The sequence below is a fragment of the Somniosus microcephalus genome, chromosome 23 (genome assembly GCF_052327205.1).
Source record: "Somniosus microcephalus isolate GS21.2 chromosome 23, FLI_Smic_1.0, whole genome shotgun sequence".
Taxonomy (NCBI): Eukaryota; Metazoa; Chordata; class Chondrichthyes; order Squaliformes; family Somniosidae; genus Somniosus; species Somniosus microcephalus.
In genome coordinates, this window is record NC_141009.1 from 32,141,533 (window position 1) to 32,162,922 (window position 21,390).

The window sequence follows — 21,390 nt, forward strand, 5'->3', positions numbered from 1 at the left end:
AAAACATTACCGCATCGCTCACACTGGTGTTTTTGGATAGTTCAGCTCTAATAACTTTCGCAACAAAGTGGTAAAATTGTCCCTTCTGTCTAATAATGGCTTTGGGCATTTTAAGACTTTACATTTTTAATTTATTGAAATAATGTTGAAATTGATTAAATCTCATTTAAAGAAACAATGGATATCATTATGCACTACTGATCGATAGTCAGTTCGAGTTCTATAAATAGCTCTTTATAAAACAATATTCATGTCTCAGGTATGTTCATATAATCTATACTGATTGGTTCATATACCGATAAGACTATAATCTGTATCATATTGAGTCGGGTGAAATTCTTGTCTTCACTAGTGAAAACGTTGGCATTGTACCAGCAGATGAGACCTCAGTGTGCAGCAGTACCCTTCTGCTATTTCATGCTGCATCAACCTCGCAACTATATTTAACAAGAAAGGGAAAGCTATTTAAAGAAACAAAAGTTTTATGTTCTATAAAACGTGTTCCACTTACCTGCTCACTGAAGTAGAGCTGACTAATTACGATGTGTGCGCTAAAAATATTCCGCAAAATTCACAGTCTCCCAAGAGGTTAGAATCACTTCAAGTCCATTGGTTCATTGTTAGGCAGAAATTCTCAACATTTTCAATTATTGACTTCAAAGGGATAATATTTCCAATGTTTGTTATTTAAAGATTGTTCGTGATTTCTCCCTGAATAGCAAAACAGCAGAAAACTTCACCTTCCCCGAAAGTGACTAAGAGACTGCTCAGTTCTGATTACACTGAGTACCTGTTGCTAGCATGGTTAGTAAATAGGTAGAGGTACAGTACTTTGAACTGCCTAACACTGAACTCGGATGCCCTGAATTTGCAGTCGGAGGCGTACCTCCGGAGTACGCCTGTGACCCGCGAAACCGCTACGAACTTACCTCCTGGCTCCAAAACTACGGAGCGTTCAGGTCCTGGGCCTCCAGGTGTATGCCTGCGTAAAGGCCCATGGATCCCAGGGACGCAGGCGGTCTGGAAACGTCCCTGGGATCACGTGGGCCAGGTCCTCCAATGAGAAAGGAGGACTCCATTTGCAAACGGAATTCCCTATAAATCCTAATGGAATCCCCAAATAATTAAACAATTTAGACAGCTGCAATAAAAATAAATGTTCTGATTTTCAAATTTAAATGCAAGTCCCTTCATTACAGCAAATACAATAAAAATGTAATTCAAAAATAATTTTAAATGTTTTAATCCAGGGCAATATTTGCATGAGCTAATTTTACGTGTTTGTGCATCATTTTTTTATTAAAATTTTTTAAATTTAAGATTAATAACCCTTACGCTGGTGAAAACAGGCCCTAAGCCTGCTTTTACCAGCTGTAAGAGTTTTGTGGGCAATTGCTCAGCAGTAGTTGGGCAAACTCTGCGGCAGTTAAAGTGATTTTCTAGTCGGTTGGTATGATTGTACCTTAACGTCTCGCAAGTTCTGGGTTTTCGCGCATGCAGAAGGCTTACAAGCGTACGCCGAAGACATTGTAAATTCTAGCCCAATGTATTGCATTGTGTGTGTATATATTATCACACATACATGTAATATTTTGAAGTATGTCAATCTAGTTTATAATTAAAATAATGCAGGCAATTTTAACAGTTGCGTGTGCTTTTATGAAAGCTTTTCTCTCCTTTTCTGCAGGAGAATTTTTCACTGCTTTCCTCTCTATGCCGGATGCTGCGAACAAAAATACTACAGGTAAGATGCTGGTGATTTGGAGTTTCAGCACAGTGACCGTACTCTAACTACCATTATAAACCTATACGTTTTAGCACATGAGCTTCAAAAGAAGCCTAACTTTTATATAAGATGATGTGATAGAAAAGACCCAAATCAGTAAAAGGACAGAACTTTTGTCTGGACCCGAAGAATCTCATCCAAATTGGTTTTGCCATCTTTTTGTTGCAAATAACTAGTACTGACCCCTATTTAAATATATTTCTGATACAGTTTTACATCAAGGCACTTAGATTACATAGGCAAATCACTGAGAAAATATTGCTCGAGATGGTGGGTCTGAAGTTGCTGGGCAATTCATCTGAAGACCAGGAGCAACATTTTCAACAAAAAAAAACACTCTTTGGGCACCAGACCCCTCTTGATTTTTGAAAAATCAAAATGAGATTTTGTATAAGAAGCATTCTACGTCTGAAAGCTATCTTATGTAAAATGGTTCTGGCAGTGTAAAGGCATTTAAAAATATTATTGGCAGTGTCTCCAGGCTACATCATCCCTTTGCACACAAAAGAAATGCAGAATAAAGGAAGGTCTCTAGATTTGTTGTGGAATGCAAAACAAGCATATTTTTGCTGGAATAGAAAATGAATTAAGTCCCACTCAACAGATGCACTTCATTATCCATTGCCTGTATTTCTATCTGCGATATAAAAAGGTTCATTTATAAAAAGTGTGTCTGTGCAAACGTTGAATAATAAAAATTCTTAATTGTCAGCTCATCTATCCTCCTTACAAGTAATTTAAATGTTAAGATACGACCATCATTTTCAAATAAAGCAGTCATTTGCTAAAAGAAAATAGTTCTTCTGGAAACAGCACAAGCCGGTGGAGAAGAGAGAAGAGGGCAGTGTGACATTTCCCTGTGCCCCAGAAATTTCTGCAGCTCTCGGACTAAAAATAGCCTCAGTTAGAGCAAGAAAATCTGCAGAAGACATTTGCGGCAAAATTAGAAGTTGCAGATGGCTCTATGGAGTTGCTGCTCCATTGAAACATCTCATCCCAGAATCCCAAGTCAGCTCGAGTATCCACTCATAAAATTGCTCAGAGATTCCATGAATAAAGTTGTTCAGTATACGCGGGCACCAAAACTCAGAGGTAAGGTATACATATAGGAAATTTAATCAATTTCCCACTCTTAGTTACACATGAGTGCATTCACATTTTAATTGATAGATCTCATTAGGTAGAATTACACAGTTTATAATTACGCTCTCACCCATGTCTTTTTACCATTTTAGCTATTTGAATACTCTTTTGTCTTTTCATTGTTTCACTGACAGGATATAAAATATCATCTCACAGTGCCCTGGTTTTCTATTAAGCAGTTTGCAGATCATCCATTAACTTCCCCACTGTGACTGCAATGTCTATTGTTTTGCCTCCTTTTTCTTCACAACCACACATAAAGTGCTTGCTTATCTTCCAGTTCTGAAGGGTTGCATCCTAAAGCTTTCTCTTTACAAATACTGGCTGTTATACTTGGTGTTTGCAGCATTTTGCATTTTTGTTTCCTAGATTTCCTATGCTTGCATTTCCCCCCCCCGCCCGATCAAATCTAGCCCAGACTGATGGGCTGAAAGTCCACTGCATCTCCAGAGCTGCAAACATCCTAGGCAAAACAAGGGCGATCTCAATCCAATTCCTGCTGGGCACGGGCCGACATCACACAATGATCTCGAATATGGCTCAGTTGGTAGCATTCTCACCTGAGTCAGAAGGTCGTGGGTTGAAGTCCCTCTGAGACTCAAGCATACAATCCAGGCTGACACTCCAGTGCAGTACTGAGGGAGTGCTGCACTGTCGGAGGTGCCGTCTTACGGATGAGATGTTAAACCGAGGCCCCGTCTGCCCTCTCAGGTGGACGTAAAAGATCCCATGGCACTATTCGAAGAGCAGGGAGTTCTGCCCCGGTGTCCTGGCTAATGTTTATCCTCTATCAACTTCACTAAAACAGATTATCTGGTCATTAACACATTGCTATTTGTGGGACCTTGCTGTGCACAAATTGGCTGTGCGTTTTACATTACAACAGTGACTACACTTCAAAAGTACTTCATTGGCTGTAAACTGCTTTGGGACGCCCTGAGGTCATGAAAGGCGCTATATACAGGAAACTTTGTGCTATCCGGAGGTTGAATGTCCGGCAGCTTCGATCTAACGGCAGAAATCAGCAGCCATTTTGGTTAGGTTTTTTTTCTTCTCCTAGCATTCTTTTCACAGGCAGGCTCTGGAAAGCGCCTTTGTAGCTTAGCAACAGCTTCAGAGACGTTTCCAAGCTACTGGGCCGAGTGTTTACAAGCTGTTGCTGAGCAACAGTGTTTGTGGTCAGATACGGCAGGCTCTGGAAGGTGTCTCTGTATCTTAGCAACAGCTTCAGAGACACTTCCAAGCCACGGGCCGAGTGTTGACAAGCTGTTGCTAAGCAACAGTCTTTGTTGTCAGATACGGAGATGAAAAGCTCCTATCTGATAACATTGACGCTGGTCTATCCGGAAGTTTTGAGGCAACGGCAGCAGCTCGGTCCCGTGGGTGCCGGATAGCACAAAGTTTCCTGTAAATGCAAGTCTTTCTTTATATGGCTGGTGTTGGACATGTAGTGGGTGTGCTGTTTTGAAGTTGGGGCTGGGCATGTTGTTGGAACAGAGTAAAGGGAGCTTTTCTCTGCATTTAGCCATACCGGACCTGGGAATGCTTGGAAATGGGAACAGCTCCATTCCCCAGTATGAACATCCTTCAACTTGATGAACACACACAAAAAAAAACTGCCCATAAAATCCAAGGTATCGATAGCAGTGAATCACAAAATACAAAGTGAAGATGCAGCTCCTGCTCTGTATTTGACAGTAATAAGTTTCAAACTAAACTTCGTAACTTTTTAAGATATCGGCGTATTTCCAAAAATATGCATGTTGGGAACTATTCATTTAGCAACCCAATAAATTAATTTTTAAAATTACATTTTCACTAATTTCAAAGTGTGAATTTTTCCCCATTAACTTATTTTACCATTTCGCCAGTGGACATATTGAAAACCAGAAATACATCCAACTGAGTTCCTGCCACCTCAGCAGCTCTCAAACATTTCATTAATCCTGATGAGTGATTTCTAATTGTAAAATAAATTGTATGCTTGTACATACATATGTGACTATTAATCTGGAGGACGAGTTCATGGAATGCAATCAGGACAGTTTCCTAGAACAATACATCATGGAACCAACTAGGGAACAGGCTGTTTTAGATCTTGTATTGTGCAATGAGACAGGGTTAATTAGCATTCTCATAGCAAAGGATCCTCTGGGGCAGAGTGATCATAATATGATAGAATTCCACATTAAGTTTGAGAGTGACTTGCCTAAATCCAAAACTAGAGTCATAAACTTAAATAAAGCCAATTACATAGGTATGAGGGGCGAGTTGGCTAAGATAGATTGGAAAAATAGATTAAAAGGTATGGTGGTAGATAAGCAGTGGCAAGCATTTAAAGAAATATTTCATAATTCTCAACAAAAATACATTCCATTGAGAAACAAAAACTCCACAGGAAAAGTGATCCATCCGTGGCTAACTAAAGAAGTTAAGGATAGCATTAGATTGAAAAAAGAAGCTTACAATGTTGCAAAGAATAGTAGTAAGCCTGAGGATTGGGAGAGTTTCAGAAACCAGCAAACGATGACCAAAAAATTGATAAAAAGGGAAAAAATAGAATATGAGCAAAAACTAGCAAGAAATATAAAAGCAGATTGTAAGAGTTTCTACAAGTATGTAAAAAGGAAAAGAGTAGCAAAAGTAAATGTTGGCCCCTTAGAGGCTGAGACAGGAGAAATTATTATGGGGAATAAGGAAATGGCAGAAATGTTAAACAAATATTTTGTATCTGTCTTAACAGTAGAAGACACAAAAAACATACCAAAAATAGTGGGGAACCAAGGGTCTAATGAGGGTGAGGAACTTAACATAATTAATACAAGTAGAGAAAAAGTACTAGAGAAACTAATGGGACTAAAAACCGACAAATCCCCTGGACCTGACGGCCTACATCCTAGGGTTCTAAAAGAGGTGGCTGAAGAGATAGTGGATGCATTGGTTTTGATCTTCCAAAATTCCCTAGATTCTAGAACGGTCCCAGCGGATTGGAAGGTTGCAAATGTAACACTGCTATTCAAGAAAGGAGGGAGAGAAAAAACAGGGAACGACAGGCCAGTTAGCCTGATATCAGTCGTTGGGAAAATGCTGGAATCCATTGTTAAGGAAGTGGTATCAAGGCACTTAGAAAATCATAACATGATTAGGCAGAGTCAACATGGTTTTATGAAAGGGAAATCGTGTTTGACAAATTTATTAGTTTTTTGAGGATGTAACTAGCAGGGTAGATAAAGGGGAATCTGGATGTAGTATATTTGGATTTCTAAAAGGCATTCGATAAGGTGCCACATAAAAGGTTATTACACAAGATTAGAGCTCATGGGGTAATATAGTAGCATGGATAGAGGATTGGTTAACAGACAGAAAACAGAGAGTAGGGATAAACGGATCTTCTTCAGGTTAGCAGGCTGTAACTAGTGGGGTGCCGCAAGGATCAGTGTTGGGGGCCTTAACTATTTACAATCTATATTAATGACCTAGATGAAGGGACCAAGTATAATGTATCCAAGTTTGCTGACGATACAAAGCTTGGTGGGACAGTAAGCTGTGAGGAGAACACAAAGGGCAGGATTTTCATTGGGCCGTGGAGGCGGGATTGGAGGCGTGTGGGGGGTTGAAATCCCGAAATTGGGGGGCACGAACCCAACCCGCCTCCATGCCAGTTTCAAAGGAGGCGGGTACCCGACCCGCGCTGGGACCCGCCTCCCCGATATGGGAAGGGGATTAGTGCCAATTAACTGCCTGTTAACAGGTAGTTAACAGGCAGTTTTTAGCCTAATCCCTATTTTCATTGGTGAAGTGTGGGATTCCCGATGGCTCCAAACCACGCCAAGTTAGCGAGGCGGGCTGAAGGGCTTGGAGGGATCGAGAGGTCCGGTGTTCAGGTGAGTGATGGGTGCATGAGTGCAGAGGTAAGTGTGTTTGGTGTGTTTAAAGAAGTTTTACTTACCTTTACAGCCTTCCTTCCTTCAGGCCTCGGGAGTCCCTCATCTCACCGGCACAGAAAGCAGAATGGCCGCGATCTGTCAAAAATTGCAGCATTCTGCTTTCTGTTCCAGAGAGATCTCTAAATCATCCTGAGAGGAAGGAATTAACTTGGAGTACAGATTGTCAGTGTTTGACAGCTTCAAACAGCTGTCAAACGCTGATATTTCATCTGTCAAAAGGTCTTGACAGATGAAATATCAATCTGTGATGTCACCTGTTGCCGGGTGGTCCTAATTGGCCTGCTGAGCCCGCTGGGTGGGCTCAACAAGGTCAATCAAGTGAAAATCGCATGGGTTGGCTACAACTCGATGGAGGCGGGACTACAACCCCAAAAGTTGTAGTCCCGCCTCCTCAATGAAAATCCAGCCCAAAGAGTCTGCAAAGGGATATAGTTAGACTGTGAGTGGGCAGTAAGGTGGCAGATGGAGTAAAATGTAGGGAAATGTGAGGTTATTCACATTGGTAGGAAGAATAGAAAAACAATATTTTTTAAATGGTGAGAAACTTTCAAATGTTGGTGTTCAGAGAGATTTGGGTGTCCTCGTGCAAGAAACACAGAACGCTAGCATGCAGGTACAGCAAGCAATAAGGAAGGCAAATGGCATGTTGGCCTTTATTGCAAGGGGGTTGGAGTACGAATAAGGAAGTCTTACTACAATTGTACAGGGCTTTGGTGAGATCACACCAGGAGTACTGTGCACAGTAGTTCCTTAGATAAGTCTCCTTATCTAAGGAAGGATATACTTGCCTTGGAGGCGGTGCAACAAAGGTTCACTAGATTGATTCCTGGGATGAGAGGGTTGTCCTATGAGGAGAGATTGTGTAGAATGGGCCTATACTCTCTGGAGTTTAGAAGAATGAGAGGTGATCTCATTGAAACATGCAAGATTCTGAAGGGGATTGACAGGGTAGATGCTGAGAGGTTGTTTCCCCTGGCTGGAGTGTCTAGAACTAGGGGGAACAGTCTCAGGATAAGGGGTAGGCCATTTAAGACTGAGATGAGGAGGAATTTCTTCACTCAGAGGGTTTTGAATCTTTGGAATTCTGTGCCCCAGAGGGCGGTGAATGCTGAGTCCTTGAGTATATTCAAGGCTGAGATAGATAGATTTTTGGACTCTAGAGGAATCAGGGGATATGGAGATCAGGCGGGAAGGTGGAGTTGAGGTTGATGATCAGCCATGATCTTATTGAATGGCAGAGCAGGCTAGAGGGGCCGTATGGCCTACTCCTGATCCTATTTCTTATGTTCTTATTAAAGATTAATTGGAGACCCAAACTGCTATAATAATTATTTGCCACAATCTGTCCTCCTTAATTCTTGTGAAAGAAAATTCAGAAACCACGTATCTATGTAGCTCAGCAAGTTAATCCAGTGAGATGATGACCCCCGACAGACCAGAAAGACCTTTTTCTCACCTAGCTGACAGTAGGGAAACTACTTTCTGGCCTCAACATCACTGGGTTAGGGAAGAAAAAAAGTGATCAGGACTCCAGCTCCGGACTACTGTCTAGTAATCCATGGTGGAAGTCCAGGTGTGTGGCTGTTGATTGAGGACAAGATCAGGTTCAGCTATTATGCTTCCCATGGTTGAACAACCTGCCAACTCCCTCGGTAAAGGCTCACTCATGAATATTGGTCATTTGAACAAAGTAAGAGGGCTTCTGAAAACCCTGCAAGAAGGTGTTGCTGCCTGCAAGAGGGGAGGGGAGAAAAAACATTAAATACCTATGTCTCCTTCAAAAAATGAAATGATATTCCTTTGGGCTGTATTTATTTATTCACTTTCCCCCAAATAAAAAGACTATAAAATATGAAATGCAGACTTATCTTCTCAGTAAGGCAACAGCATAAATTGTTACTACTGTAATTGATTGAACTGAAGCAGACTGGAAAGATAAAAGAGCTTTAAATCTATTCTGTATGAACAGAGTGCAGATAATATGTAGCTTTAACACATTTTAATTGCTTTTAAGATCAGTTGCAAACTTTCATCAGTGTGCTTTTCACAGAGAATGTTGGTTTTTAGTTTTATATTTTTATTTTATATAAACATATTTGTGTCGATAATTATTAATAAAATCTCCATTTTCCTTACCCACGATGGTGCCTGAGTTTGAACCCTTGCTCCCTCATCACCTCCCAGCTGGAAGGTGACAGCAAGCTCGGAGTGTCATCAGAGCCTGACCTGCATATTTAAAGAAGGACCCGCTGGCTTGAGGCGGGTGTCCTATCCTCCCTGGATAGGAAAGAGCAAAATGAAATGAGGGTAGACCAACGGAGCTGGACAACGGAGGAGAGTTGTTGAAGAAGGATGATGTGGTCAACTGTGCCAATTTAAAACGGCAGTCAACCAGATCGGGGTGGAAAAGGAGCGGGCAAGACCCCACTTCATTTTAACTGCCACCCCACCCCCCCCCCCCGCCTGAATTCGGCCTGGTTGTCGAGGGGTTGGTGGAGGGGAAGAGTTACAATCGACCCCATTGTGTACGTAGTGCGTACACTACCGCAAATGGCACCGATATGCAAATTAGTTGGAGAAAAGGCTACAAACCTAGAAATCCAAAATTAGTTTTTGAAACAGCGGAGAGCAATTTAGTATGAAACAGTTCGGTGCTAGAATAAATACTCACTATCATTTCCCCCTCTATATTAGACAATACCATTTGGATGCATTCCGTTCTTAATTTCTTTGAGAATCAGATGTTTTATAATGAATAAAATCGTATTAAGAATGATGCCATATTCAAAAATCATGAACTGATCACAGGTTGTGATTGACTGGCCCATGTAGTTCACATCACGTCGACTTGTTCTCAATTGTATTTTAGATAAAACTGCATAACGCTGTGACAGTTAACTGTTTGTCTTTACTTGGATAGGAATGGTGCTTTCTTCTGCTGCCAGTATAAAAGCTTTGATTTCGCAGAAACTCTCTGGTAAGTTGTTGGATATTCTATTTTTCCTTCTGCTAATCTTCACCAGGATATACAAAAAGAGGGAATGTTGAATTTCATTTTATGGGAATCGCAGTTAATGCAACAAATTCAAGTTCGCTTGCACTGACACTTGGCAATTTGGTTTGCCACCTCTTTCAACCTCTTTTCATGTGTATTTGTTTTAGATAGGTCTGGAAAATTGTGTCCTAGAAAAGAAGTTAATCCAGTGTCAGAGTCCAGGCCAATTGTGAAGATGGAAAAAGCTGGTCCCGCCAGTAAGCCTCATATAAACAAACTGCATTTCAGTGAACCATGTGTTTGGATATAAATCGTGTGAACTTTTTACATTATCTACATAGATTCCTCTCAAATCTTTACTATCTTTATGTCAGCTTGGAAAAGGACCAAGTATCCGTGAACTATGTAAACTTTCTGAAATAAGTTTTCCATCAATAGATTTATCAAAGTCTTGCTCCTTTGTTGTCCACATCATCCTTCTTGAACACCTCCCCTCCATTGTCCAACTCACTGGCTCTACCCTCGTTACATATCGAGTTGTAGCCAGAGGATCTCCAGCAACAGCTTCTTTTCCAGCCCCTGCACCATTAGCTCCAGTCCACCACGGATCTGTCTTTAGCCCCCCCGCCTCCCCCCACCCCCTCTCATCTACAAGCTTCCCCTTGGTGAAGTCCGAAGACATGTGCTCAGCTCCCACCTGTACGCTGAAACAGCCAGCTCTACCTCTCCACCCCCTTCACTGGCTTTGTTTTGTCGGACTGCTTGTCCAACATCTATTAATGGATGACCTTCAGTTTTCCTCCAATTAAACATTGGGAAGACCAAAGTCATCGTCTTCAGCTGTTCACAGCTCCCACCCATTCCATTCCCCTTTCCCAGCCTCTTATCAAGTTGAACCAGACCATTTGAGCCCTCAGGGTCTTATTCGACACCAAAGGCCCCATACCTTCTCCATCATAAAAACCGCCCACTTCATCTGTGAAATATAGCCCACCTCCACCCCTGCCTCAGTCTATCACCTGCTGAAATTCTCATCCATGGCTTTGTCATTGTAAGACTTTACTAATCCAATGGTGTCCCATCCTCCATACTCTGTAAACTTCAGCTCATCCATCTGCTGCCCTTTACCTGTCCAGCACCAAGTCCTGTTCACCCATCACTTCTGTCCTTGCTGACCTACATTGGCTTCCGGTTCCTCAATGCCTTCAATTAAAAATTCTGATCCTTGTGTTTAAATCTCTTCATGGCTTCACTCCCCAACTTTTCATTCTTCCGACTCTTGTCTCTTGTGCACCCCGCACCTTTTGCTTCACTATGGGAACAATGCCTTCAATCGTCTCGGCCCCACGCTCCGGAATTCCCTCTCTCCTCCAGAACCCCCCTTAAAACCCACCTCAGATTAAGTTTGTAGTCACCCCTTCAAATATCTCCTTTTTTTGGCTCAGTCTGTATTTTTTGACTGATTACACCTTTGAAGTTTCTACAGAGTTTTTTTTTACATTAAAGGCGAAGTAAAAATGCAAGTTGTTGTCATTGCTCCAAAAGTAATTTATTGTTAAAGCTTATAGATGATGAATTTGGAGATTGTTTCGAAAAATGCGTTTGAAATTTTCATTTAAGGCCAACTTGTAGCAATTTGCAAAGTTTGATTAACATTTGTATGATTAAGCTCGTTGCTATTTCAATACCAGAGAGTAACAGAAAATCTGGAAACACTCAGGTTAGGTAGCATCTGTGGAGAGAACAGACAAGTTAACGTTTCAGGTATGAAAAGAAAGAAAGACTTGCATTTATATAGCGCCTTTCATGACCACCGGACGTCTCAAAGCGCTTTACAGCCAATGAAGTACTTTTGAAGTGGAGTCACTGTTGTAATGTGGGAGCCAGTTTGCGCACAGCAAGCTCCCACAAACAGCAGTGTGATAATGGCCAGATAATCTGTTTTTGTTGTGTTGGTTGAGGGAGAAACATTGGCCCCAGGAATAACTTCCCTGCTCTTCTTCGAAATAGTGCCATGGGATCTTTTACATCCACCTGAGAGAGCAGATGGGGCCTCGGTTTAGCATCTTATCTGAAAGATGGCACCTCCGACAGTGCAGCACTCCCTCAGCACTGCACTGCATTGTCAGCCTAGCTTTATGTGCTCAAGTCCCTGGAGTGGGACTTGAACCCACAACCTCCTGACTCAGAGGCGAGTGTGCTACCCACTGAGCCACGGCTAACGCCTTAAGTGAACAATACAGAAGATGAACAGCATTTTGAACGTGAATAGAACAAGGGAAAGGGAAAAACAAAACACACAGGAAAGAACGAGCGATTTGTAAAGAGCTAATATCACTTCTACGAAAGGTTCATACCTGAAATGTTTAATTTATTTGTCCTCACCACAGATGCTGCATCGCCCGAGTATTTCCAGCATTTCCTGGCTGTGTTTCAGATTTTCAGCATCTGCAGTGTTTTGCTTTCTGTTCATACTAAAATAAATCTTTCAGATTCATCGCAAGGGAAATTTCATGACAAAGGATGCAGTTCAGTGGCAGGATCCAGGCTCTCGGTTATAAAGGCAGAGGAAGCTGCTCCCTATTGTAAGCTCTATAAAACAAATTCCATTTCTCCTTAATGGCAGTTAGCATTGATTTAAAAAAAATGTACGGCAAAGATCTGTCCTCGGGCTATTCGAACAGCGCAAACTCGGGTCCAGTGCAAGGTCATTGATGAATCATCTTACACTGTACCATTGGTTCTGAAGATTAGGCTACAGCCTTCTGACAAAAGCGGTTCTTTTGGACACATCTCAGCTTCTCCCAAAACTTGTCCCACAGCTTATAAAATGTAAACAGCCCAACACGTTAACAGTAAAATGCCACACATACCTAGGCGGGGGGCGGGGGGGGGAGGTCTCAGGTCTCAGTTGCCTTTCTTCTGCCACGTCCTATACAGCAGCACTTTGAGGCTCCAACTTCCCTCGGTGCCCATGGCGTCCCATTGTATCCATTCATTCTCATATCACAAGACAAGTGGTCATAATGGCTTCTTTTTAATTGCACTACCTCCTTTACACCAGTACCCAGCTAAATCTTTCACAGGAGACTGGAATGATTAGCAACATCCTTACAAAGTACAAGGTACAGATGTGCCATTTTAAGTTGTGCGTAGTACTCAAGAGTTTTTGTCAAAGGTAATGCAGTTTTGTGCTTATTAAGGTGGGGGTTGGTACAAGCGTAGAACATTTTAACATCAGCCTCCAGCACTCACAGGATAGCATGAATTAGATACAGAATGATTCCGCTTGTAGTTCATTGCAGCAATGTTCCTTAGCCCAAGCTCAGAATGATACCCTCTTGTGCAATTTCATGGGATGTGGGTGTCGCTGGCAAGGCCAGCATTTATTGCCCATTCCTAATTGCCCTTGAGAAGGTGGTGGTGGTGAGCCATTTCAGAGGGCAGTTAAGAGTCAACCACATTGCTGTGGGTCTGGAATCACATACTGGCCAGACCGGGTAAGGACAGCAGATTTCCTTCCCTAAAGGACATTAGTGAACCAGTTGGGTTTTTATGACAATCCGGTAGTTTTCATTGACTGACACTAGCTTTTTTTAAATTCCAGATTCATTTAATTAACTGAATTTAAATTCCCTACAGCTGCCGTGGTGGGATTTGAACTCGTGTCTCTGGATCATTAGCCCAGGCCTCTGGATTGCTAGTCCAGTAACACAACCACAATGCTACCGTACTCCTAATATCAAAATGGCCTTTCCATTTCCAATACTTGCCAATTTTGTAGCTTCTCGGAATGAAAACAGAAAGTTTTGTGCTACAGATCAGTGTGAACTGCTTACAGCCCCAACAGCACCAAAAAGGATGCCGAACATGAGCCTGAACAGACTAGTTAAAACCAGAATCAGCTGGCTGCACAATCGTGGTTGCCAAAGTGATCATTGGCTGCAATAATGAGAATTCATGATCCAGAATAAATCTCAAATTGGATGTTTTAACCTGGCTGTTTCCTAAAATTGTAGTAAAACCAGTTCTCCGAGGAGGAGTTGCACAAGGCACTTAGGTTAGGGGAAAGATGCCATCTGTTATTATAAAGTGCCTTTAGCAACTGTCCAATAAATGAGAAAAAAAAGTCTCACTGCTTTTTCAAGGTCAGTGAAAAAAATACATAAACATTCTACCGGAATGATAGAAATGCCTACTTTCAAACATAGTGCATGGAAGAAAGAAAAAAGTGTAAATTCATTGCCGAGAGCAATGCACAGTGGTACCAGATGAATAGTACTGATTGTTGCCATTTACTGTGTGGCTGGGACATTTCTGAAGGACTTTTCAGCGATGCTGATGCTGCTGGCAATCTGAGTAAACAGGAATATCTCCAACAAAACAAATATCAGTTATTTGCTTTTGGGTCATAAAGGAAATGCTTAACATTTGCATCTTAAAACTTGTTATTCATATCAAACATTCGTTTTCTATAGTGCACTCCAAAACTAGCACAAAAGAGCTGTCTTCCGTCAATTGTTTCCATTGCCTCCTGATCTCGGTGTTTTTCCCACACCTGCACCCTCCCCAACTCGCTCTGCTTTTTCATGAGCTACTCCTCCTTCAGTCTTCCTATTTGAAGGAATTGGAAAAGAGAAAAGTCCAGTTGGGCTGAAGAGGGACGGGGACAGACTGTTTGGAATGGCCGGGGTAGGCGGACCCAGTTGAAAGTGGTCAAGGAGAGGAAGCTGTTTCTTGTTGTGCAGGTAGATAGAGAGTGATGAGGGTGGGGAAGAGAGGTTAAGAGTGGGAAGGGAGAGCGAGAGCAAGAGCGAGACCCTGCCTGGAAAACCCTATTGCTGGGGCTAGGAGCATCTCATGTCGTATTGAGAGCAGGATGGATGGCTGCCATTGGAGCTTAGCGGGCCCAGTTTATAGACCAACTCAGCCTCTGATTCACTGAGCACTGCTACACGAGATGCACTCACTGATATGTATGAGACAAAAAAAATAATCTGTTTGGTAACCAAAATTTCTATAAATCCAGGTATAGCAGAAAAAGTGAGTCGGCCTTCAAACTACAACATTACCATAAGAGATCCCTCCCCGGCAGTACAACCAAGACCACTTCCAGGTAACATTTGATTATAGTCCCCATTCTGCTGTTTTTGTATATAATGTACACATGCACAACAACGCACTCAAAGTCTTTTGGTGGTTTAATTTAGGTTAGAAAGTGACTTGAGAAATCTTAATGTTTTGTGAGATCTGTGAAGCCCCCTGTATTCAGATTCAAGTAAGTAACGACGACAACTTGTATTTATATATTAATCGCCCTAAAATGTTCCACTCTTGTATTCTCAGATGACTTTTTCTCATGTGAAATTTGTGGGAAGAAATACAAATACAAGTCCAGTTTCTGGAAACACATTGAAGACCATAAAAACTATGGTTCGTACGGCATACTTGGAAGTCTGAAGGAGGCAGACAGTGTTGGCAAGTTTAAGAGGGAGCTGGATAATTTTTTGGGTGAAAGAAGGACTGAAGGGTGCATAGATACAATATAATGCAATAATTTTTGAACTTTATGTCTGGCCAGATGGATCGTAGTGACTTTTATCAAATTATTTTCTGTTGCTTGTGAAGATTTTCTGGCATTTGAAAAGATACCTCAACAGATTTTTAAATTATTTAACTTTAAAAAAAAATAAATAAAGATTTTGGTATGTGAGTATGTTAAAATTAATATTCTCAGGTTGATGGAGTTTAATTTTTGTTTGTGCATGATGCAGTATTTACACTTGTTTTTGCCTTATTGGAATTATTGCTTAATTCTGCTGTTCATCCGCAATTCCACAAAAAGATACACATTAATGTTTTTAATTGCTGATTGAAAAAGCAGATTGAACATTTGATTAACATTCAGTGCCATTTTGTTCTATATTTTGCCCATTTTGTTAAGCCATGCTGTTACAGATGTTTTTTTTCTCCAGTTGTTGACAGTACAGCTTCAGATCAAGGCTGGAATCGAATAGCCGGATCACAACTGACTGAAAAACGAGCTTATAGTGAGTCCACTACAGATGTACTTGAAATTAATTTTAATTACCTGATTTGTTTACAGGTTCCTTGTGTTCAAGGTAATGCCTTGCTAATGCCAGTGACAAAAGCAAGTTTCCATTTTCACCGTGTCAGCATCAAGCACACTGAGGCTAGGTTTAGCACACTCATATAGCTAGATGCAGAATAGACGTCCCTTTACTCTGCCCAAACCTCAAAGATACTCTCTGCTGTATTACTGTAAATATTTCCATTGGCGCAGATTTTGCGGTGGATAATAACAGCGAACTGTCAGTGTTCGCCGTCATTACCCTTCTGAAACTGAACGCAACTTCAGGATTTAGCACATGCGCATCTAAATGTGGAAATCCTGAAGTTGAGGTTAGTCATTCATTGCTCTGACACTGGCTACGCTGTCTCTCCCCCACCCCGCCCCACCCATAGCCGGAAATCAGTGAAATCAGTGGAATGGACAAAGACTTGAGCTATTCTGCGCTAATATCGCTGTTAAATACCCCATTAAATGTCGAGCCTTGTTGGAATAGGTGTAACTGGAGTTTTAACAGCGCATTGACTGCTAAACAACCATTCTGGCCCTGAAAAACAAATTTTTATATTTGTGGAGCGTCAAATTTCTCCATTATGATAAAAATTACAATTAATGTTTTTTAGTTTGTTCATATTTCAGCTTCTGCCTTAACCCCAGCGTACATCCCAATCTTTATTTCGCTCTCTGTAAATTTTTTTTTTTTTTTTTTTTAAAGTGCAGATCATTTACTGCTTTTCATTTCCTGGTTTGCTGTCTGAGAATTCTTCAATGTGATTGGCTGCTTAGACAGCTTGATGACATAATTGCAGCTCTTTGCTGGGGATTCCCATTACACTGCACTACAATCAATTGCATGTCAAGAAAGGTAAACATCTCACCATAGAGATCGCGAGATCTCTGGGCAGCTTTCTTCGAGGTCAGTGGCGAGCGCTTAGCTTCGATGCTGACCGCAAATTACGGGCCATTATCTTTAGCAGTTAGAAGAGGAGAGAAGAATAAAGAGGTTGATTTCTGGACTGGGATTACCACGATAAGACACCAGACTGAAGCTCTAAAACATACAAAATTCTTACAGGGTTTGACAGGGTAGATGCAGGGAGGATGTTTCCCCTGGCTGGGGAGTCTAGAACCAGGAGTCACAGTCTCAGAATAAGGGGTCGGCCATTTAGGACTGAGATGAGAAGAAATTTCTTCACTCAGAGGGTGGGGAATCTTTGTAATTCTCTACCCCAGAGATCTGTGGAGGCTCAGTCGTTGAGTATATTCAAGACCGAGATCGATAGATTTTTGAATATTAAGGGAATCAAGGGATATGGGGATAGTGCAGGAAAGTGGAGTCGAGGTAGAAAATTAGCCATGATCTTATTGAATGGCAGAGCAGGCTCGAGGGGCTGAATGGCCTACTCCTGCTCCTATTTCTTATGTTCTTATAGACAAAATGAACAGAATATGGTAGACTGAGTTGAAATTCGGAAGCCATTGGCAAAAAACAAAAGCAGTTTTTCCTCTTGGAGGTTATCAATTTATCGACTAAGTCACCATCTAATCCACGGAGGTTACATCGGCAGTTGTTCAGAAAAGGAGTTGGATGGTTTTCTCAACCTAGTGAAACATGAGAGGTACAAGACTTGGGTCTGTTCCCCGGAGCATGATTAGCGCTCGAGGTATACCAATTAATAACTCAAAAGGCGTTAGGAGGCTCAGCTAAAAACGACTGATATTCGATTGACATCTAGACTATAAAGCGAGCTGAAGGAAAATAATGGGCTTTTCTTATTCCTAAGATTCTTATCGTTTTACAATCTTCTACTCTGTTGGGGAGAATATCTGTTTTGAGAATTGTTTTCACCGCAGGTCAAATGTTAAATGGCAATAAATGGTTGGAGCTAGATGTGCTTTTTTTGTACGGTTCCATAGCCTAGATTTTCCAGTGAATCCTACTTCACTAGAAGTAAGGAGTTGTGTGCTTGTCCTTTGATGAACACCAACGTGCTCCACAATGACTAATCTCCGCTTCTAAGCAAAGGAAATAAATTCCTCTGATCAGACTTCATTTGTTTTTGGAGACGGCGATACTTTGAAGTGCTGGCGGTTCCTATTTGTGCATTTATAAACACTGTGCAGGTGTTACACATTTGCCTTTTCACTCACGCTTTTATTTTTTTTGGGGGGGGAGGGGTGGTCCCCTGAATTAATCATCTTTCTGCTAACCTCTCGGTTCTTGCAAGTTGAGTTTTGCTGGCAACTGTCGCCGTGTTTACAAACATACTGCCTGTGAACACCAATTTATTATCGCATCAAAGGTGATAAGGGACTTGTCGGATAATTGGGTCCATCGAGATACGTGGATCCCAGAACCTGCACACCCGTCTGTATTTCTGCAAACACTGAAGTTACTTCACTCACAATGTCACAGTCACACTTTCAAGAAACTGAATAACTTCCTCTCATCACTGTTAAACTTAAAAAAAGTTTGCTGTTAACTCAATGTTTGCTGACACTGAATTATTGCTTTATTAGCTTTATGTTCTGCAACTTTTTTTTAATGATTACAGTGTGACCTGTGGATGATGTAATAAAATGTACTGTCTTCTACAGATAGTGAACAGTCAGTTAGAATGGAAGTCCAACATCTTAATTTGCTGCCCATAAGAGATGACAAACAGCAGGTGCAAACTGCAAACAGTAAGTCACACAGACGATTGTCTTCACCCCCTTTGTTCAAAGCATGGTTTCCCCCCTTTTGTCTGCCCCCCTCTCACCTGTAGAAGTATATGCAGACAATCTTTTCTCATACATCGGCTGATTCTGCCTTTTGAACTCGTTGCTAGAATTTGAGAGAGAGTGACCAGGATGACCCACACGCTTCTGATTATTTATCATTTCCCACTGGTCCTCTGTGGTGAGGTGCTCAGTCTCCATTCCACACCATCTCCTGATACTCCATCCTGCTGGAATTGGCAATTCAACATTTAGCAAACCATGGGTACAAACAAACTCGCTTCATTTCTCTCAATACACAATGGGGCACCACCACATTGCGAGCCTCCAGTCATGCTTAGGCGTGCTATACATTTAGCACTGAGGCAAATCTCATGTAGGACTTCAGATTACAAAAGAATCAACGTTCAGGACACAAACCTGTTTGTGCAAAATCCAGTTTAAAACAAATGATGGTAACTCCATTAACAAGCAATGCATAATCCTTTTTCCTTGGAGAAAATCTGCTGCACATCACTATAAGAACATAAGAAATAGGAGCAGCAGTAGGCCATTTGGCCCTTTGAGACTGCTCCGCCATTCAATAAGATCATGGCTGATCATCTACCTCATCTCCACTTTCCTGCACTATCTCCATATCCCTTGATTCTCTTAATATTCAAAAATCTATCGATCTCTGTCTTGAATATACTCAACGACTGAGCCTCCACAGCCCTCTGGGATAGAGAATTCCAAAGATTCACCACCCTCTGAGTGAAGACATTTCTCCTCCTCTCAGTCCTAAATGGCCGACCCCTTATTCTGAGACTGTGACCCCTGGTTCTAGACGCCCCAGCCAGGGGAAACATCCTCCCTGCATCTACCCTGTCAAGCCCTGTAAGAATTTTATATGTTTCAATGAGATCACCTCTCATTCTTCTAAACTCTAGTGAATATAGGCCTAGTCTACTCAATCGCTCCTCATAGGATAATCTCCCCATCCCAGGAACCAATCTGGTGAGCCTTCATTGCACTCCCTCAATGGCAAATATATCCTTCCTTAGGTAAGGAGACCAAAACTGTACACAATACTCCAGGTGTGGTCTCACCAGGGCCCTATATAATTGCAGTAAGACATCTTTACTCTTATACTCAAATCCTCTTGTAATAAAGGCCAACATACCATTTGCTTTCCTAATTGCTTGCTGTACCTGCATGTTAACTATACTAGTAGATCATTGACCATTGATCCAGTATTGACTGTAAATAACCGTTTGCAGGGAACAAAACATTTAAGTGTTGAGATATTTATACTTCATGTAGTTTGATACTAATAAAGCAACCCCTCGTTAATTCATGGGATGCAAATGCACAAATTCTGATAACTCGCAGGCCCCAACATACCGCTAGACCCAAGTAAATTCTTGGTCATAATTTGCTGCCAGCTTGGTTTTTTTTAAATTATAATTTATTTAGAAGTGAAAGTTGGGTTTAGTGATGCTGAATAGGGATACCAATTTCTCCGCACACTGCAAAAATATCGGCCCGCATGGGCATCAGTACATGATTAATAAATTCCAAGGATAGCCAGTGCCACATGTCATAGCCTCAGCAGCACATTGTACTTGGAGTTGGAAAATTATTCATCTTATCCGTGTCATTCATGAGAAAGTACTGAAAGGAAACCAGGCACTTTCCTCGAGGGAGGGAGAGAAGTCAGAGTGAGACTTACTGCGAGCCACTCTTGTGCACCTCCTCGCTGCCACTTCAGAGTAACTTAGAAGAAAGCCTCTTATCCTCCACCTTAACTAGGGACACACGGCTAAAGAAACCTAAACGTGTGAAAATAAGTCACATCCTGACTCGTGTAAAGGGAGCAGGGATATAGTAAATGGTGAATTCATTTTCAGTCAGCTTTCCCAAACTGCTGCCAGCTGCTGCTAATGCCTCTGTAACCACCTCCGAGACCAGCAACAGTCCTCACTTTGGATTTTCTTCAGTTGTTAACTTACAGACCAATTTAGTCATCATTCTGTGTCTTTTACGACATTAGGAACTTGGCTAATCTTGATTGGTGTGACCTCTTGGTCCTGTTGTGTATTAGGACCTGCATCATAGAAACCAGTTCATTTTCCCTCCCAGCATTGAAAGGCTCCCAACCATTGCAAGTTCCTGACATCTAGAGTCAAGCCCTGCAGATTTGAGCATCTTTAAAAGGCACAAAAACTGCACTTCTCATTCTTCAGTGAAGTACGTTTGTCATTGTTTGCGTTTAGCTAGAAAAGGTTCCAGTAGTCTAGTTGAAGGCCTTTATTCGTGTGCTGTGGTTGATTCCAGAGCTTCCCTTAGTCTGTATCTGTAAGGCAGCTACACGGAGTGCCTCGCACACATTTACCAGTCATTACTCTTTAAATTTGGTCAGCACCCAGGACAGTGCTTTTGCCAGTTCTGCTTGGGCAGCAGGGGCCGAAAATACCAGCTTGACCCTCCCAAATTGTTCCTACGGTTGTGTGGCTCCTTTGGTGCATTGAAGAAAGTAAGGCTCATTCCCGTTATCAGAGTTGATCAGTCTTTGTGAATTCGAGCATTCTTCATACATCACCATCCCTCCTGACCATCTCCTCGGGCCCTATGGGCTTTCTTTTGGGAGTGGTTAGGAATTTTAAGGTCCGTAGGAATTCGCTTCCGGTCAAACATTAAACTGCTGTGTGTGACGGAAACCTTGGGG

The 21,390-nt window shown here is 41.7% G+C and overlaps 1 protein-coding gene across 6 annotated transcripts in view; it reads left to right on the plus strand.

Annotated features, from left to right (window-relative positions):
* The window catches only part of LOC147101795 (uncharacterized), a 103,297-nt gene that overhangs the window by 55,992 nt on the left and 25,915 nt on the right, over positions 1–21,390 (plus strand). For all 6 annotated transcript variants that reach the window (XM_085965750.1, XM_085965751.1, XM_085965749.1 and 3 more), the window contains exons 7-14: positions 1,688–1,744; positions 9,797–9,853; positions 10,039–10,128; positions 12,364–12,456; positions 14,901–14,987; positions 15,218–15,349; positions 15,847–15,921; positions 18,561–18,647. In XM_085965750.1, coding sequence (XP_085821876.1) covers positions 1,688–1,744; positions 9,797–9,853; positions 10,039–10,128; positions 12,364–12,456; positions 14,901–14,987; positions 15,218–15,349; positions 15,847–15,921; positions 18,561–18,647 — 678 coding nt within the window. The remainder of the gene's footprint in view (positions 1–1,687; positions 1,745–9,796; positions 9,854–10,038; positions 10,129–12,363; positions 12,457–14,900; positions 14,988–15,217; positions 15,350–15,846; positions 15,922–18,560; positions 18,648–21,390) is intronic.